Source organism: Hippopotamus amphibius, chromosome 13, assembly GCF_030028045.1.
Source record: "Hippopotamus amphibius kiboko isolate mHipAmp2 chromosome 13, mHipAmp2.hap2, whole genome shotgun sequence".
NCBI lineage: Eukaryota > Metazoa > Chordata > Mammalia > Artiodactyla > Hippopotamidae > Hippopotamus > Hippopotamus amphibius.
Window position 1 is genome coordinate 12,675,664 of NC_080198.1, and position 15,864 is coordinate 12,691,527.

Genomic DNA, 15,864 nt, shown 5'->3' on the forward strand with positions numbered 1-15,864 from the left:
TTTCTGGCCCCAGCTGCTGTGAGCGTTGGTTACTTACCACATTTAGCTGCCCCCTTCTCTGGGAAATTCACTAGGAGGTTTTGCTCCATCTGCCCTGCCTTTGCCACCACCACCCAGAGGGCAGTCCACTGATGCAGAGATTTAAAAACAGGTCAGCCTCCTTGCCTCAGGTGGGAAGAGCTCTGAGATGCAGTTTATACTCCAGACATCCCCCCTCCCCTGCATGATGTGCTACAGGCTAGACTTCACCTGAGCTGAAACCATGTTCCTGCTCAGCTGCCCTCCATCACCACCTCAGCTTGCTGTCTCTTCCAGGTTTGTCCCAGAAGACACGCCTTCAGTGCAGCACAGGCACTTGAATCCCTGCCTCTGCTTGTGAGGGTTTAGGCATCCTCTATCTTTACCCCGTGATATATATAAAATGACATTCGTGTTTTGTACGGAGCAGCACAGAAAATTTCAAGTTTGGCAATTCAATCAGCATTCCCTAGTACCAATATGATCATCTATCTAAGTGGACACAAACATTAAACACGAAGAGAAATATTTCATTAGAAAAGTTATTTTTCAACCAATAAAATACCTAATTTGGTTTTTTCATTATAGTTTTTATAGAAGATTCAAATTTCCCCAAGATTATAAGAGTCTATTCACTCCAGTCCCAACACACCTTCACAAATGGAGAGAGGGATGAGATGATGGTATGACCCAGGGAATTGTGTAGCACCCCAGAAACGCCCACAGACATATGTCACATGAGTGAATTACATCCATGACATAGGCTAACACAGGAGAAAAAGTCTGGGAACAGTTGCCTTGAGGAATAATAAACTATCAATTGTAACAGGTCAGTCACAAACAAGGACATTTCTATTTGATGCACTCATAACTAGGCCTACTCTAATATACTGACCTCAAGGTAAAAGTCTCTCTATAGCATTCACCCACCCAAGTGAGTAAATCACCCAGCACCTAGGTTAATTATTTAGCAGTTTCAATCCATTAAATATAGATATGTTACATATACATTAAATACCCAGACAGAACACATAAAACAAGACCAAGGGAAAAGCCTATTAAATATATGCTTCCTAACCATCTCTTATTCATGACTTCAGGGCTGTTACCCAGCATGAAAGGGAATCTACTCTCTAGCATCGAAGGATGCTGATATTTGATCAATAGCTGGAATCAACATACGGTTTTCTTCCTTATACTGAAGTATCTTGTTTTCATTTTGTTTCTTTGTTTATGTATTTGAATCAAAAATTCTGAAAAAAATTCAGGATTCTCTGTGGGTAACAAACTATCCAGATGTTTTATAACTTTGAACCTTTGTTCAGGCCATTTCACTCTCATCTGCAATGTTCCTGGTCCTTTTTTTTTTTTTTGCCTACACAAATATAAATTATTTTTCAAGGCTCACCTGACTAGCCTCGTCCATTAGCTAAACTCTGTTTCCTGAATTTCTGGAAGACGTACTATTTTTACCACTTGTTTGGCCTGTATCATTTACTGACATGCCTTAACTGTTCTCATATTCCACAAAGTTGAGATCAGGGGGGTTAAATAACTTCTCAGGCATTTTTGTCTTATCTTTACTGATCTTGCTTGCCCATCTCAAGGGACTTAAGAAAGGACTCAGATCAAGAATTCATTTGGAATTAGTTCCAACTAGAAATGATTTGAAATAAACCTCTGAAGGTAAGAGTTGAAGCAGTGTCTATCACCTCACAGGCCTCGAGCCCTGGGTAGGGGCAAGGGAAAGGATCTGGTGAGGATCTTGGGATGTGTACATTATGAATATCTATATATAGATATAGACATAGATATATAGAGATGGATGTATACACACACACGTCTACATACTGCTATGTTCAGCTGTGGGTAGGTGCTCTCGATAAAAATCATTTAATAGCCTTTCTCACTTCAGGCTCTGCTTTTGGGACTTTAAGTCATTGTCTATCTTTACGCCATGATTACATCCCATGATTTCCACTCATCTGTTACCCTCACAGTTTCTTATTTTAACAAAGGGACCTACAAAATTTTTTAAAATTATAATGGTGTCCCCAGACTTATAAATTGGCCAGCCCTCACCTAGAGGGTTTTAAGACAATGTGATTCATTCCTTAGGCCACACACCGTCAGTTTTAGCTGTTCTTCTAACCAGCTGACACAACAGTGAATAGAAAACACGCTTCTTTCTGCAGAATATCCGAAGCAATATACGTTCGTGAATTGCCCTCCACAAGACTCAGCTCCAACTACCCATCATCAGAGCCCACTTGGCCAAGGTGGGACCATCATACTTGTCCTGGAGGAAGTTGGAATTATTGCTCTCAACATTTATATGGTGGGAGGTATGTGTGTTTAGGTCATCCTCACAGTAGGCCAAGCCAAGCTGATCATGACTCCAGAAGCACAGAAACCTCCTAGGCCTCTCTGAGAAGGACTACAGCCTCGTGAACTCTCACAAACTCTTGTCTTTGATGGGATGTTGGTTCAAGTAAAGAATTTGGTGAGAACAACAATTATGGAGGCTTTTCCTTCCTTTTTTACTTTGCATGGTTTGTAAGGACATTCATCTCCAGAGCGTCTACTTACATATGTCAGATCTACATGCCAGGCACCAAGAAGTGCTCTGCAGAAGGCAAGTCAGGACTGAATCTGGGCAAACTGTCAGGACTTATGGAATCAGCTCCCTTTGTGTGCTGCTTTTATCTTATTTATAATCTTTCTGTTATTCTATCTCTAAGAAGAACTGCTGCTTAGATAGTTAAGATAAATTCTGAAGTCAGAATCAAGGCTTTTCTACAAGACAAATGTAAGGTGATGGAGTTTTTTTTTTTTTTTTTCTTTAATGCCCATAGGTTTGTTAATTCACTTATGCTTTCAATGGTTTACTTAACTCATTAATTCATTCTTTAAGACAGTCTCTGTTCAACTCCTTCATCGCTTAGTACAGCCGTTCATCCTCACATTAATTATTCGTTATTTAGTGCCTGCTACGTGCTTCAACATTGCATCAAGTCCTGAAGATTAAATGGTGAGTTAAACCAAATATGGTCCTTGACATCATGGGGAAGTTGAAGTGCAGTGACAGAAAAAGACAGGAACATCATATAAGCAAATGTAAAACCCCACTGTAGCATGATATAAAGGAAGGTTAAAAGGCAGGAGGCAAACTAACAGGAGGAACTGACGTGCGCACAAAGCCAGGCGTGACCTCCGGAGGAAGCCGCCATAGAGCTGGGAGAGGGAGCCGGGGAAGGAGTTAATGAAATGAAGAGGGGACAGAAAAGCATTGTAGGTGGAGGAAACAGTGTGGACCAGTAGCCTGTGGAGGAAGGGAGGATGATGGATACACAGCACAGAAAGGTCAGCATCACTGAAGAGCAGAAGGAAAGGGGCACATGGTGAAAGATGGAGCTGGAGGGGCAGATCACATAGTCTGGAAAATTCGGACGTGAAAGAACAGGATGCAGTCTACCAGCTGTTCAAACACACCTTTCCACACCAAGACAGCTCTTCCTTTCTCCACGCTGAAGTTTGCACCCAATCAGAGTGACAGCAACAGAGGCTAAAGTATTTCAGAAACTTTGCTCAATTTAGAAGAGAGGTCGATAGAGGAATAAAAATGAGTGCCAAGGGGACTGTTTTACCCATTGTAAGCATCAGAAGGTAATTTCGAAAGTGGTCTCTTATTGCTTATAGAATGCATTCCTTGTTTCTCGAGCGATATCTTTGGTCTAAAGATTTCTTCACCCTTTCTCCTTGGATTGAACATTTATGCTTGGCCAAGCACATGTTAGTTTAGTGATTTAAAGTTTTCACTTTTCTTTTTCTTTCCGGTATAAAGACTCACCTATAACACTAAGCTCTGCGCTGGAGAAGATAACTCCGTGTTTATTTTCTGCCACACACTGATACATGCCAGCATCTGAGAGGTTCACTATTGTTATGTTGAGTGTTCCTTGCTCGAGATGAATTCTATCCTGTGAAAGAAAAGAGGGACACAAAACAATGACCTTCTACAACTGAAACCTTAAGGCAGTCTTGCTGCATGTTATATCAAAGGGGCTTAATGGGAAGAAAATAGCCATCATATAAGCAATTTACATAACATGATCTATTTATCTGTCAACGAAATTTGTGGCGGGTCAGATGCTAAATGGAACAACCCGTACATCAGTTGGTAAATGGAATTTAAATCGTAGGACTCTCTTGAGTTCTCAATGATTTAATAGTGAAACCATTCAGATTAATATCCTCTCTAAACAGATGAACTTGAAATTTAAAATGCTTTTTTACTCCGAGGCTTTGTGCTAAACTGGGGTGGGGAGTGGGAAATACAAGTAGATTTACTGCTTAGAGGAGTTAAAACACTCAAATTATGAGCAGGTAACACTATGAAGGTTAACAGGATTGTAATCTTCTTGGATGAAGCGCAGACAAATATTTAATATCTGTTGAAGTTTACTAAGAAAAACAGTAGGCATTAATAATTTAACATTCCCTTACTCGACTGCTCTTGGTGGCATGATCTAAGCTTAGGCCCAACTGCTGGCAGCCGATCTGAAGAAAGCAAAGTTAGTGTATAGCACAATAGACCATCCTTGTTCGTCAGCCCGAGGCTATGTAACTTGAGGTGTCCATTTTTATAAGTACCCCAAAGGATCGCCTCTTCTCCAGGAGACCTGCCCTTTAAAAAAGTAAAATATATAAAGACTATTGGTTTTCTCTTTGCCTCAGGGTTGTGATTTAGCTAGGTGGATGCCCTATGAGGCTTACATAAGCATCCATGTTTTCTCACATAAAAGAAAGGGAAAAAATGCCAGTTACCTGGTACCTATTCTCTAGTAGCGATTTGAGCTTGGCTTTTAGAATTGAGAGACTCATGGGACCAAGAGGAGCGCGGCAGTGACAGGCAGGGGTGTGAGTGGCAGGGTGCGGACCAGGCTCATCACACCAGCCCACTTCTGCGGCTGCGCACACCACCCACTGACATCCCGCCAAGTGTTCAGAGCGGTTGCTCTTCCCTGGGGGCTGAGTGGGGAGGAAACGAGGGCACGAAAAACTGGCTCTCAACTTGGGGTCTGAGGAAAATGTCCAATTTCAGCAAACATGTGAATTCCGTAGGAAAACACATAAGGAAAACTAAACTGGACCCAGTTGTTCCTCATTCTAAGGTCGCCCCTCATTTATTTTCATGGGCATCATTCCTTCACTTACCTCTCTGAGCATCCTTACCAGACCTATTCCAATTTCCTTGTTAGACTGTTCTACAGGTTGGTTATCTTTCGAAAAAAAAATTTTTGGCATGTGGTTTGGAATATTGGTGTGCAGGCTTATTTGGAAAAGGAGTTATTTTTGTGGGTCTTTTCCCCCTTGTTTAGCAGTTTTGTGGCTGCCTCCACCCCATTCCCTGGGCTGCTGGTCCAGAAACAGATCTGCTCATGGCTTCTCTCAGCTCCTGATCTGCGAGGATGCTGGGACTACTGCATTTCCTGTCCAGGGCCAGTGGCGGGGCATAGCCTGGTACCTTCTAACTCTCTTACATCACAGAGCCCTATTAAGCCAGGCAACAGTTTGGCTGCTTTTTTCACTTAAGCCTTAGCTACAAGGATATTGTACTCTTGTACCATCTATAACTGAGATCTCAGCTACTGCTGCCTGCTTCCAGGCCTATACGCTGGTGCCTCCGGCCTTGGTCATCACTTCTAGTTTTTGTTCTATTTTTGTTGCACTAGAGACGTTAGTCTCAAGTTTGCATATGTCATTGCTACATGTTTGAGGCAGAGTGGGCATATTGCCAGTGAATGTACTGGACCATGTTGTTCACTAGTCTCCACAGACAGAAGATAATAAAAACACATTCAAGGGGAGAATTTGGATGCTGAGAGCTCTTACTCACTCACTCTCGTCTAGCGTACATGCAAATTTGTGTCTTAGCACAATTACATGTTCCAGACCTTCAGCAAAACTTTCCAAATGTAAAGCCAGAGAGATTAATCTCTGAAGACCAAAAATCTAGTATAGACGTTTAACAAGGTTGAACAAACCTGGAGAATTGGATTTATGTGCAGTTTTTATTTATCGGCCACATTCACTTTCACTTTTTCCACTATTAATGGCATTTGGTTGCGTATTATTTTGGAAACAACTGGTCATTTTTCTGTTTCCATAGCAACAAGACCACATTCGACAATACAGTCCATATTAAGACACAGTTATCCATTTGCTTACCCGAGTTAACAGTGGTTCGCCATTTTTCAGCCACCTGTATGTGGGTTTGGGCCTTCCATTGGCTTTACATTCCCAGAAGACATTTTCTTCAATGGCCACATGAATATCATTTATTTTTTGAATCCAATTAGGTTGAGCTATAGCAGTTCACAAGGCAAAGACGTACATTCAGTGTATGTTCAATCTATGCTTACCACATGCAATCAAGGGACAAAAATAGGCTTATAATAAAATTCCTTTTCCAGAGGTTATGCAAATTACAAAGCTGGGTAGAAGTTCAGGGGGTGCTTTTATAAAACACCCCACCCTATGTCCAACTCTGAATGTCCTACTTTTGCAGCCCACGTGGCTGGTTTTTTCATCACTAAGGGCAGAATGAATAAAACTACCTTGAGCCATGTGGTAAAATTAACTGCCCTTCCCTCTAGATACCTATTCTTCCTTTTTTCCTTTTAATATGAGAAATCTCCCACAACCACCCTACTACTTTCAGCTGGGCTCATGTTTTCCTAGCTACACACTGCATTTCCCAGATTCCTGTGCAGCTGCAGGTAACCACAGGACTAAGTTCAGACCAACGATATGCGATGTGTGTGAAAGTGATGGGAGCAACTTGCAGGTTACTTACTTAAAGATGCTCACTCTGGACTCTCACTGCCCTTTCCCACTGATTGGAAAAAGTGACAAGTGATGTCACTTTTGGGCTCAGAGATGAAGCTGCGTAGGATGAAAATGCTGACCTGCCAGCCTTGACCCTGAATGACCTTGTGGAGTAAAGCAGCCCCAGACCCACCTGCCTATTTTGGGAGAGATACATGTGAGAGAAATAAACTTCTTATTTAAGCCACTATATTTCTGGGTGTCTCACACACGTCATAAGGATAATTTTTGTGACTCTTCCTTCAAGACTATCATCATTTTCTATTACTGACTTATTTCATATTGAGAGAATGTCATCTGCAAGCCTATGGCCCTAGAATTCCAAATCTATGCATGGGTCCTGGCTTTTACCAAAACCTTCTTAAGAAATCAAGTCCTGCCCACAATCTAACACAGGAATTCAAGACAGCACTGAATTCTCACACTGCCCCATGCCCTGCACCACGCCCCCCACCAAAATTATGCTTCATTTCTCATGCTTCAATTGGAGTCACATTTTCTTTCCTTGTTCTTAAGAGAGATAAAGACAATGTTAACCCCATCTTCCCTAAAAGTCTTCATAAATATCAAGCCTTCCCTAAAGCACAATCCATGCCACTGGTAACTATAATGGCAACTGTATTTAGGCAGAAGACTCTCGGCCCCAAGTTCATGCAGGAGAGAAGCACAGCTATCATTCTCACAAGGCACTTTCACAGGATAATGCCTACCAATGTAAACCTAATGGTCAGAATTGATATCTGTATTTAATTAGAAGATGCTACTCAATATTCTTAACGTCTCTTTGCCGACTTGACCTCAGTATCTTTATTCAGTGGGGCTACCGATCAACCGTAATTTAATTCAAAAGGAAATGACTAGTGTTGAGGCCAAGCTATTTTATCTTCCCAATAATAAACGGAACTGGAAAAACACTAACAAGTCACTTAACCAGCAGAGGTCTCCAGGTCCCTGAATAAATGCAGCTTTCTCCTTTTATCCATCTGTAAGCAATCTCATGATTTTCAAAGAGCAAAGCACAGTTTCACAAATCCTCTACTGATGGGGATGACGCATTGCTGCATATAAGGAGAGGCTGAAAGGGTCAACTTTCAAAAAAAAGTTACAACATCAACAAGCATTAACTTGAAGGAAGGGTTATAACCTTTATCCTTGAAAGAGCCTCAAGCCTGCCATTGTTCTTTATCTTCCTGCTGCTAATGCAAAGGGAGCTCAAAAAGTAGATACCTTTTTCCTTCTCTGCCTGGAGAATTTGATGTGTAACCCTGATAAGGCTAATGGCAATTGTGTGCCTGATTTCCCATTCAACCTGCTGAATATTTACCCCCCACAGAGTTTATGAAAACAAAGCAAGCAAGAAAAGCCACAGAAATCTGTGTGGAATATTAACAACTAAGCCAAACTTTTCAAAGAGAGCAAGGAGGAAAAAAAATAAATGGAAGGGCAAATGTAACTTATGAAGCAATGTCAAGTTGAAGTTCAAAAAGGAAACATCAAAACCACGTGCAGAGACTGAGATTTCAATGTCATAGATTTCCTGCAACTCTTGGGCTTATTCATTGCTTTCTTTCAAAAATACAGGAAGCTGGAAGCACAACCTTGCAATCTCAAAAAGGAGATGAGGAAGCGAAGGGAGGGCCTTGAAAGGATTTTGAAAAGATCTTGCAAAGTTCTAACTAATTAAACACTTCTGAGGGCTCATTCTGTCTCTTCCAACAGGGTTATGGAGGTTAAGGTGCTTGACAAGAATGCTCAATGGTAGTAATTTGTGCTGGTCAAGGTGAAATCAACAGCAAATTCAGCCTTTGTGAGACAAGATCAGGTACTTTCTTTTCTTTTTTTTTTTAAGTAAAATTAATTCATGGAAACCAAATTTGGATGATAAAAACCTATTCTTCCTGAAGTAAAATGAATTCATAGATGCCGAATTTGAAATGATATAAACATGTTCCTCATACGGTCAATATCTGGACACGGGCCCGGGGCATCAGGAATGGAATATCATATTATATAAATGGCAAAGAATGAGATAATCTTTCTTTTAACATGCCAATTGCACATCTACAGGGCAAAAGCCCACACAGTAAAGGTTTCTCCTGCCACTCACTTAGACTTGATGAATCATCTCTAAGTGGGTGAGTTTTTGTAACAAAATAGTCCTGTGCCTGATGGAAATTGCTCATATCTCTATATATCTCTTCGGGTCACCCAGTTCTTGGATAACAAATGGTCCATTTTAGTGCATAATCGAAAATATTGTTTCCTTTAACTTGTTTTTGATAATGTATGTGGGTCCATGGTATTTATCACTTAATATCTCAGTTCGACTACATTTTATAAGTCCACGTCTTAAAAAATAGCTCCAAGCAAAACTTGAATAGATTCAGCCCTATTATTTCAGAAAGAAGGCTATGTCTAAATGCCTTTTGGGGCATTATATATATAGATCCCAAATACTAAACAGAAGTAATCATATCCACATATTAAAACAGAACCATCTGTTTTGGCCATTCATGTTCTTTCAAGGTTTGAATAGAAGAATTGCTCCTTTAAAACATCTTAAGTCTTATTCTCAAGATACAGATTCAAATATAAAGTTAAATGGTTGTGTTTTATTTGACCTTGTGACACTGTTAGTCTCCTGGATAAATGAACAAGCTCTTCATTTCAATCTTTTGTTCAATAACTGCCAGGAATGACCTCAGTCAACGTGTATTCCAGGCACTGGAATCATGCAAGCATCTTATCCAGTAACAATTTATATTGCAGAAAGACACAATGTGAACTTAGTGGTCAAACAATTCTCAGACGTATCTGGCTCTCTGACTGTCCAAAACCAGAAACTTCTAATAGAAAGAAATGCCATCATGAGCCTTAGACCTTAGAAATTTAAAAAATTTAAAGAAAGGATATTATGGGGGAAAACAATTTAAATTGCTATTAGGATGATGACCTGTAGCCATTCAAAATTATTTCTGGTTGCTTACACAGTCTTGGAGAAGATGAACCATCTCTGAGGAATGCAGAGGTTTGGCTAACATTACTTAAGAATTATGTTGGTAGTGAGCTCTATGAGCCTGAAGATAATTACGTGGCTTCAGTTCCCCATAAAAACAGTTGCTTCCCAAATCTTTATCTCTAGCCTGGAATTCTTATCCTGTTGACAGAATCACTGAGATACTCTCAACATCTTTACTTGAATCCACATTCTCAGTATTGGCGCTTCAACTATTTATTTTCCAACCTAACTATAAAGAGCCTTCCAATGTATTGTTACAGTTGTCTCTTAAACCCCCAACTTCTCATTTGCAGAAGTCACTGAAAGGAAGGACCAGCTTTACAAGAAACACTCATGCTGTGTTCTGTGCTAGGGTCCAAATTTGACCTCCCCTCATAATCTCCACTCCTGACTTCAGGCTCTCATCCAGCACACCCCCCCCACCCCAACACCAGCAATCAGCATCCTAAGGAAGAGCAGTCCCCAACGTTTTTCACACCAGGGACCAGTTTTACGGAAGACAATTTTTCCATGGACCAGGGGGCAGGGGTAGTTTCGGGATGATTCAAGCGCATTACATTTATTGTGCACTTTATTTCTACTATTATTACATTGTAATATATAATGAAATCATTACACAACTCACCATAATGCAGAATCAGTGGGAGCCCTGAGCTTGTGTTGCTGAAACTTAGACGGTCCCATCTGGGGGGTGATGGGAGACAGCGACACCAGAAGTGTGTTACTTATGTCCAGTCTACTCTGTAAGATGCGGTTTAATTGTCACTTGCCACTCACTGATAGGGTTTTGATATGAGTCTGCAAACAACTGATTTATTATAGTCTCTGTGCAGTCAAACCTCTCTGCTAACGATAATCTATATTTGCAGCCGCTCCCCAGTGCTAGCATCATGGCCTCAGCTCTACCTCAGATCATCAGGCATTAGATTCACACAAGGAGCACGCAACCTAGATCCCCTGTATGCTTAGTTCACGGTAGGGTTCGCGCTCCTATGAGAATCTAATGCCGCCAATGATCTGAAAGGAGGTGGAGCTCAGGCGGTAATGTGAGCGATGGAGGGCAGCTGTAAATACAGATGAAGCTTTGCTCACTCACCTGCTGGTCACTCCTGCTGTGCAGCCCAGTTCTTAACAGACCAGGACTGGTACCAGTCTGTGGCCTGGGAATTGGGGACCCCTGCTAAGGAAGGTTTTCAAATTCAGTTCTTTGAAGTTCTGAGGGTTCTTGGGAGGGACCTCCTTCAATGAGAGCAGCCTTGCTTTGTTTCAAATAGTGAAAATTTCATGTTTAAAAATAATATGATAATATGACATGAGAACCTGCTGTATAGCACAGGGAGCTCTACTTTGCTGTACAGCAGAAACTAAAACAACACTGTAAAGCAACTATACCCCAATTAAAAAAAAATGACGTGGCAATTTAACAACACATACACGTTGAAAAATGCTATGTTGCGGTATCTAAATTTCGTCCTTTTGTAAAAAGAGCTTTGGATTTGAAACCTGGAGATTGAGGGCTTAAATTTTCTCATTTGAATCGAGGGGAGGCTGAACTTGATGGTGTCTAAAGTCCCTTCTGACTTGAATGTGCTAAACCTTTAATTACCTCTTGAACCATCTGAATTCTTGGATCTCCTGGGTTCTCTGCTAATTAGTGCTTCACTCAGACTTTCCTACTTGTGGTCTCGTCATCTCTATGTAAGTTGCGCTGCACTTTTGCTCCTGGCAATGGCAAAGGAGGTGTCATCAGGCCAACCATCTCATAGGTAACAATAAGCCACAGAGAATGTAAAAAGCAGCTATGTGAAGGCGCACTTAAGGGCAAAAGCAGGTGCATTTCTATTAATAGGTACTCATTAATAAACAAAACAGATATGATTGTAGGAAGTAATCCATGTATGAGATAACGCATAGGATGTGTGAATGTGCTGTTCATGGACAAAGTAAGAGAACGTTGCCATAATTTCACATTTTTAGGCTACTATTTAAAGTGCTGTGTCATCTGCTTCCACCTAGCTTTCTCACTTTCTCTCCAAGTATGCCTGGTGAATACACAGCTCCTGTCAAAGAATGGTCTTCTTTGTCCTCAAATCCAATAAGCCAGTTCCTGCCTCATATCTTTGTTCAAAACAACGTGTCTTTTTGGAATGTCCTCCCCCTCTTCATCCCCTATCCGGTGTCCAACTCTGCAGAAACACCTCCTCCGTGAAGCCTTCCCTGAGGTGTCAACTGCTATCCTCCTGAACACACACAGCTTATGGGGCACAAACAGCACAACCATTCTATGCCATCACCTGTATTGTTTTTGTACGGGTTGGTTTAACTCCTTTACTGCTAACCAATTTCTATAAGAGCATACACTTTCTCTTTTCTTCCTAGATGTGCTGCAATCATTTCAGAACTTGAGAAATGAATCAACGAATAAAAAAGGATTGGAAATTAGCCATATGTTCATAAAAAAGGTCTTAAGGCTGATTCACTAAGCCCACTTCCAACCAAATGAACCAAATTATCATCTAGTTTAACGCAGACTAATTTCTTTATATTTGGTTTTAGTCCTCAACTCAGTCACTGCCTGCTGTTTCTCTGAATGTGCTCTAATTGGGTTAAATTCGCCCCTTTCTCCATCCCCTATCCACCTTCTGAGCAAAATACTACCAATCATGGTGGACACTAAGCATTAATGTAATATCTCAATCAGCATCACTTTCTACATGTTATTTCTCAACCTCATAATAACCTGCAAGTTAAGTGTCATCTCCATTTTACACATGATGTCCACACATTAAAGTCCAGATTCAGAAAGTGGCTCAGTTAGGACCGGCACACAGGCCTGCTTGGCTTCAACATCCATACTCTACCTATAGGCTCTCAAACTATGCCCCTAATGTCAATGGTGATGGGAGTATTCTTTTGCACCCACAGTTCTCAAAGTGTGGTCTCAGGACAACTGGGGTTCCCCAAGTCTCTTTCAGAGGGTCCATGAGAGCCTTTCTTTCCACCTACAAATCTGTGTGAGACCAGATTTTCTTCATATACTTCAACCAAAACAGCAATCATGACAGATTAAATATAGAAGCACATATAAGAATCTAGCTTTTTTTCTGTTAAGACAGACATTAAAGACATTTTCAGAAACCTAAACAATATCCCTCTTTTTTTGTTTGGAAAAGTACAGTGTTCTTAAAATACGTTAATTATGTTAATACGCACTGATCATATTATTGTCATTTTAAAATAAAGTACTCAAATAAAATCTCAGTATTAATTTCTAATATTCTATGTATTGGTAGAAATTACCCACATAAGCCACAGTTCTTTGGAGTATACACTAATCTTTCAGAGTGGAAAGGGGGACTGAAACCCAAAATTTGAGAACTCCTGCTCTAGAGAAGCACAGAAACTTTCAGATTAATGAATCTATGAATGCAAAACCTGCTCCAAGTAAATTTAAACAATATTCCTTGAGAGATAAGAGTTGTAACAGTTACCTCTGCCTTCCATGGCAACAGAGTAAGGGAATGGAGCTGCATTTCAATACATTGTCCTTGATGTGATGTTTTCGTTCCGGGTCTGAAGTTTCTCGTGGGGTAAGGCCCCTGTAACCCTACTTCTGTATTACTTCCCACTGACCATCATTTACAACATGTTTCACATGCACCCCTTGAAAAAGTGCAGCAACCCACTTAATTGTAACTACCAGATGAAGCGACGGGAACACAAATTGTGGGACTATCATAAGTGACACTCAAGGATATTAAGGTTCTCGATATCAGTTCTATCTAGGACAATTAAGCAGACTACGGCTTTACTGTAAAACTACCTTTTCTGCTGTGTTCATTTTTGTTCACGCTGTCCTTTAAGCCACTCTGTGGGGCTGAATATTATCTAGTGATCACATATACATAGCACACCTGTGGGGAAATTAGTATGTGGTGCTACATGATGCTTCTGTATTTTGACCTTAGAGATACTCCAAAATCATCTGCAGTGTCATCAAGTGTATAGTTTTGCCTTTAGAGCCAAAGAACCATGGCCCACAAGGTCTAGACATATAGCCATAAATGTAAGTTGGAGAGGAAAATAAAAAAGAGCTCTTTTGGTCTCAATAATCAGGAGGTAATCTTAGAAAATAGGAAGTGAATAAGTTAATTGTTCAACTGGAGGTTTTAATTTATGACTCTGGTTGTGGAAAATAAGCAGAAAAAGTATCTGGATGATTGCTGAATTTTTTTCTCCTTTACCTATTTTATTAAAATGTCTTCCTGGCAGGAAAAGAAACACAGAAAAGCAGGTCTAGTCATATCTGTGATTCTCACTCATTCTATCATCTTGGATAAGTTATTTTATGTCTCTGGGCCTTTTTTTTTAAATCATGAAAATCAGAGTTGGCCCCAATAGATCCTTCTAGCTCAAACACCATAGGACTCTATGAAAAACAGCCTTGTTCACCATTCGAATATTATATTCCCTATTTCCTCACGGTGAAGATAATTTTTACTCTCAACACCTGTTACGTATAGGAAAAATTGTACAAAAGGCATTAAATATCAGATTCCTTTAGTTCATGCTTCATTCTTCTAAATGATGACTGTTATTCTATTGGTCTATTTGTGGAAAAAGGAAGTGAGTATACAGACATAATGAGGTGGAAAGATGAATAATTATCAAGTGAATTAAGTCCATTTTATACTTCTCTTTCCTTTCTTCAAAGATAATTACTTTAGCACTCTCCATCTACTTTGTCTATGTAGACTGGCCATAATGCTTGATGTGAGAGCAAGCTGCTAGCTTTCACGGGAAGCAGGAACACCTTTGGCTTGCAGTAATTTAATCTTAGGGTTCATTCTACTACTTGAAGACAGCCCAGCACAAGAGCAATGGTTCTCACACAGCAGACTCCAGACAAGCTGCACCAACATGACCACGGAACTCAACAGAAAAACAAATTCTCAGGTCCCACCCTACACCTACAGAATTAGACTTCTGGGGGTAGAACCCAGTAGTCTGTATTTTAATAGAATTTTCAGATTATGCTAATACACTCTGAAGTTTGAGAACCTCTAGCATGAAGGAAAAGGCATAACATTTGGAATCTAGCCCTGCTTGTGTAAGTTCAATCAGTAACATTTTCTCTTTGGGAACCAGTTTCCTTATCTATAAAATGGCTAAGTGTAGGAATGACATGAGAGTGACTTACTCTTTCTAACTTCAAAATATATGTCGTCTCCATTTATTTTCCTTCTTTGAGTCCTAGCCACCAACATCTCTCACTTGGTTGGTTTCCTGACTGGTTGTCCTGCTTTTACTCTTGGTTCCCCATAATCTAATCACCACAAAACAAGCAGAGCGGTCTTTTAAAAGCATGAATCTGACTGAGTCATTCCCCTGCTTAAAATCCTCCAATGGTTTCCCATAATGATCAGAATGAAACCAAAACTCTGTGGTTGGCTTACAAGGTACTGCATCATCTGTCACCTTCCTATGTTTCCACACCTCTTGCCCTTTCTCATGATAACTTAGTCACACCAGCTTCCTTGATGCGTCTCACACGTGTTAAGTAGTTTCATGTCTCAGGGCCTTTGCACTTCCTTACCTTCTATCTGGAATGTAGTACACCTTGAAAGCCTGGCTCTTTTTCATCCTTTAGGTTTCAGCTCAGAAGTCAAATCTCAGACAAGTCTTCCCTGACTACCTTATCTTATGAAGCCTTTCTTCTGCTCCTGGTTATTTGTTATCATATCATCTTAATCATTTTTTTCCACAACTATTATCACATTATGAAATTTTCTAGTTCATTTATTTGCTTAATAGTAAATTGCCTGTCAGCTTCTAGTAAAAGATAAGCTCCTTGAAGACAGGGATTTGTCTTACAGCCCTAAGTGCCCAACACTGCCTGCCATATGGAAGGCAGTAAAAATTGTTTTGAACAAATT

The 15,864-nt window shown here is 40.3% G+C and overlaps 1 protein-coding gene across 8 annotated transcripts in view; it reads right to left on the reverse strand.

Annotated features, from left to right (window-relative positions):
- Nucleotides 1-15,864, reverse strand: part of CNTN4 (contactin 4) — a 780,243-nt gene that overhangs the window by 147,045 nt on the left and 617,334 nt on the right. For all 8 annotated transcript variants that reach the window (XM_057706190.1, XM_057706194.1, XM_057706187.1 and 5 more), the window contains 2 exons: nucleotides 6,250-6,386; nucleotides 3,869-3,998 (listed from right to left, as the gene is read on the reverse strand). In XM_057706190.1, the coding sequence (XP_057562173.1) occupies nucleotides 3,869-3,998; nucleotides 6,250-6,386 (267 nt within the window). The remainder of the gene's footprint in view (nucleotides 1-3,868; nucleotides 3,999-6,249; nucleotides 6,387-15,864) is intronic.